The sequence below is a fragment of the Ceratina calcarata genome, unplaced genomic scaffold, assembly GCF_001652005.2.
Source record: "Ceratina calcarata isolate Rehan_Ccalc_2016 unplaced genomic scaffold, ASM165200v1 scaffold1040, whole genome shotgun sequence".
Lineage (NCBI taxonomy): Eukaryota > Metazoa > Arthropoda > Insecta > Hymenoptera > Apidae > Ceratina > Ceratina calcarata.
In genome coordinates this window covers 9,196-12,590 of record NW_017131289.1, presented here as the reverse complement: position 1 = coordinate 12,590, position 3,395 = coordinate 9,196, and the positions used below count along the sequence as shown (strand labels likewise).

The 3,395-nt window shown below is 39.2% G+C and overlaps 1 protein-coding gene across 1 annotated transcript in view; it reads left to right on the top strand.

Annotated features, from left to right (window-relative positions):
* LOC108632271 (nephrocan-like) overlaps positions 1-3,390 on the top strand; it is a gene marked incomplete at its 3' end in the record, with an annotated part of 8,077 nt that extends 4,687 nt beyond the window's left edge. Inside the window, exon 2 of the mRNA XM_018036729.2 lies at positions 2,394-3,390. Coding sequence (XP_017892218.2) covers positions 2,407-3,390 — 984 coding nt within the window. The remainder of the gene's footprint in view (positions 1-2,393) is intronic.
* Positions 3,391-3,395: the final 5 nt, after the last annotated feature.

Genomic DNA, 3,395 nt, shown 5'->3' with positions numbered 1-3,395 from the left:
ATGGTCGATCCTCACAGAGCGTGCGATGCGATGCGATGCGCTGCGTTTCCGTATTTTTCGAGTTTTCGACCGGGTCTGCCAGTGCTGTAGGCTATACCCTACAGCATATACTGAAAGCATGTAAAAGTCGGAGACTTCGGAGGGCCCCAGTGTTAGCTAGCCGAGAATCGGTAGCTCGAGGACCAAAAGTAGGGGTCACACACCCGCTGTCCACTTACACTTAGACGAAAAGGTCGATGCGATTCACTTACACATAGACGAAAAGAAACGCATGCGATTTTTCCGAAAGTGTTCTCGCCAAGAAATCCCGAGGATTTCATCGCAGAGGCCATAAAATCGACCTTTTCGTCTATGTGTAAGTGAACAGCGGGGGGTCTGACCCGTACTTTGGGTCCTCGAGTTACGGATTCTCGGCTAACTATTACGGGGGCCCTGCAAAGTCTCCGACGTTTACATGCTTTTAGTATATGCTGTAGGGTACAGTCTACGGCACTGGTAAACCCGGCCGTAGGCTCGAAAAATACGGAAACGCAGCGCATCGCATCGCATCGCACGCTCTGTGAGGATCGACCATAAGAGTAGTGAAAATTCTACTCGCCCTTTACAATGTAGGCTCCGCCGGGGTATCTCTCGAGTCAAATATTTCAGAGTTCTTCATAGGACGGAGCGACGGGCCGATCTCCTTGCAGCCTGGGCTAACCGGAGTTTGCGACAACGCGAACATGATTCCTTTCTGCCTGGAGCCCATCACACTGCGGCGCGCCTGTAACACCGCGGCGCGGTCTGTAACATTATGTAAAACTGCGGTCGGCCCCTACTGCTGCGAGGCAGTGCGAGCCGAGTGCGAGCATCGAGATGTTACGGGACGCGCTGCAGTGTTACGGGCCGCACCGTGGTGTTACGGGCGCGCCGCAAAGAGATCGACTCGTCGCTCCGTCTTATGCAGAATTCTGTCTACGTCTTATCATCTTCAAACAAAGACCTTGAGAGATCACATCTTACTTTAAAAGATTAACTTAAACATTACGTAAATAAACTACAAATAGACTGGGATACGTATGTTCCTTTTGCAATGTTAAGTTATAATACAGCAGTGCATAAATCCACCCACTATACGCCATACGGACTCCTTTTCGAACGGAAATCCTACCTACCTTCATCTATAATACAAAATCCAGAATTTCATTATACTTATGACGACTTTATCTGATCATTCAAATATAAACTCAATACATCCTTTCAAATTGCACGCGACAAACCTTATTGATTCAAAACATCGTAGCAAGATATATCATGGTAAGGAAATTAACCCAATCAAATTCAAATTTAAGATATGCAATAAAAAATAAACAGAAGTAAGAATTATAGGACATTAGATAATGTAAACATTTGCAACGCGTACAGTCCAATCAAACAATGCCACAACGTGTTAGAATATTAGAAATTATATGTCAAAAATTCCTTATGACTGAGAAAAACAGGTCAAACAATTTCATAAACCTTACTTCTTAAACTTTTAGCACAGATCTTACGGCTTATACAACACACATTATTAAGCACATTATATTCAGTCTTTGAGTCAGCTAGTCCTTTGTAAAGGCCTATTATATTATTTATAAACAATACGATAGAGGGTAAAGCTTCAGATCAATATTCGTTACACTCTCACCAACTGGAGAAGAAGTTCCGGAAGTGTTTTTATATCAAGATAAAAAAATTATTAGATCAACTTACGGAGGAACTCAGTTTAATTAAAAAAACCTCAAGTTTCTCAATTTTATCAAACATTTGATGATCTTCAATTAAGAATATTAGGAATTATGCTTTCGGCAGACCGTGAGTAGGTCGATGAAATAACTCTAAACCGTTTTATTTATCACTCAACCATAAATTCCTCAGATGTGAAGGCATCGAGAATTTTCAAATATTAATGGTGCTCTTACGGCAGCATTAGCAGAAGAAAGAGGTTTGCGCTTGAGACATGATACTTTTCAGCAATAGAGTTTGAATAAATTAAATCACAATACTGATAGCTCTTTCGGAAGACAAAAGTCCACTCTCAATAAAGCAGTTAATTCCAATCAATTTAGTCGAAATTAGTCATTAAATAGTATACATAATATAATAATATATAGTAATACGTATAAAAATCAACTAAAATCCAATAAATATTATAAGTATCAATGCCAATCTTACCCGAGTAATTATCATACAAATCAGAAAGAGTCGAATTATTTAATTAATTAAAAAAGTGCTTTAAAATCGGTAGGACTCCAGAGTCCCGCTGTGATCCAACAGGATAATTATATTACGAATTTTTATCATTCATTTCATGAATCGATCACTCGTAAGAAATACAATATATATAAAGAAAAATTACATTTCATTTCTAGCGAACCGGAAACGATGAGACGGTCAATCATCTTCGCTGCATTAATTGTCTTTCCGTTAATCGCCGCTGGAAACATGACACCTATCAACTACGTTGCAGAACTCGTGAACGCTATGGACACTTACGAAGCAGCTGATGCGCCAGATATCTATAAACAGATAAGGAACATTTCAGATATCTGCGAGAATGAATCGCTAAGACTCAATTTATCTAGATCGTTATACATGACAAGAAGTTTCGTCATTTCTTCTTCCATAAGATGTATTACCTTAAGATCTCCCGGACTTCGTATGATGTCAGGAGCATTCGAGGATTTACCGAATTTGAAGTATCTTGATCTACGAGAAAACCAAATTGATACGAACGATTTATTCTCTTTTGGCCCACTTCCGACCGTTGAAGTGCTACTTCTTGGAGGTCAAAACTCTTATATTCATTTAGGAGATATAGAAATAAACAATGTATATTCTGAACTTGAATACTTGGACTTAAGTAATATTGGCATTGGGTACATCACAGTCAGGCAAGAAAATCCATTTCCAAAATTGAAATACCTCAATTTCGCACAAAACAGGAAAGAAGAGTTTTCCTTTGGTTCCTCGTTATCTGACAGTCTAATATATCTTGACCTCAGTAAGAACTTAATCACGTCTTATGCGCCAAGATTGACTAATCTGTCGCTCTTGTGGTTAGCTGAAAATGAAATTGAACAAATAGGTGAAGGTGGACTTAATTTATCGGCATTGAAGCAGTTGGAAATTTTATCAGTAGCGGATAACCGAATCAGTTCCATCGATGAGGGAGCATTTACAAGCTTAGCGAATCTTCGATATTTAAATCTATCCGGCAACGCTTTATCTATTGGCAACTTAGTGTCCCTTAACTTTTCGGAATCATTCGAGATCCTTGTATTAGATCGCAATTCGTTAGTAGATATTCCGAACCTAAATTCGTCAACCATAACGACGCTTTCATTGAAATGTAATCAAATACAATACTTATC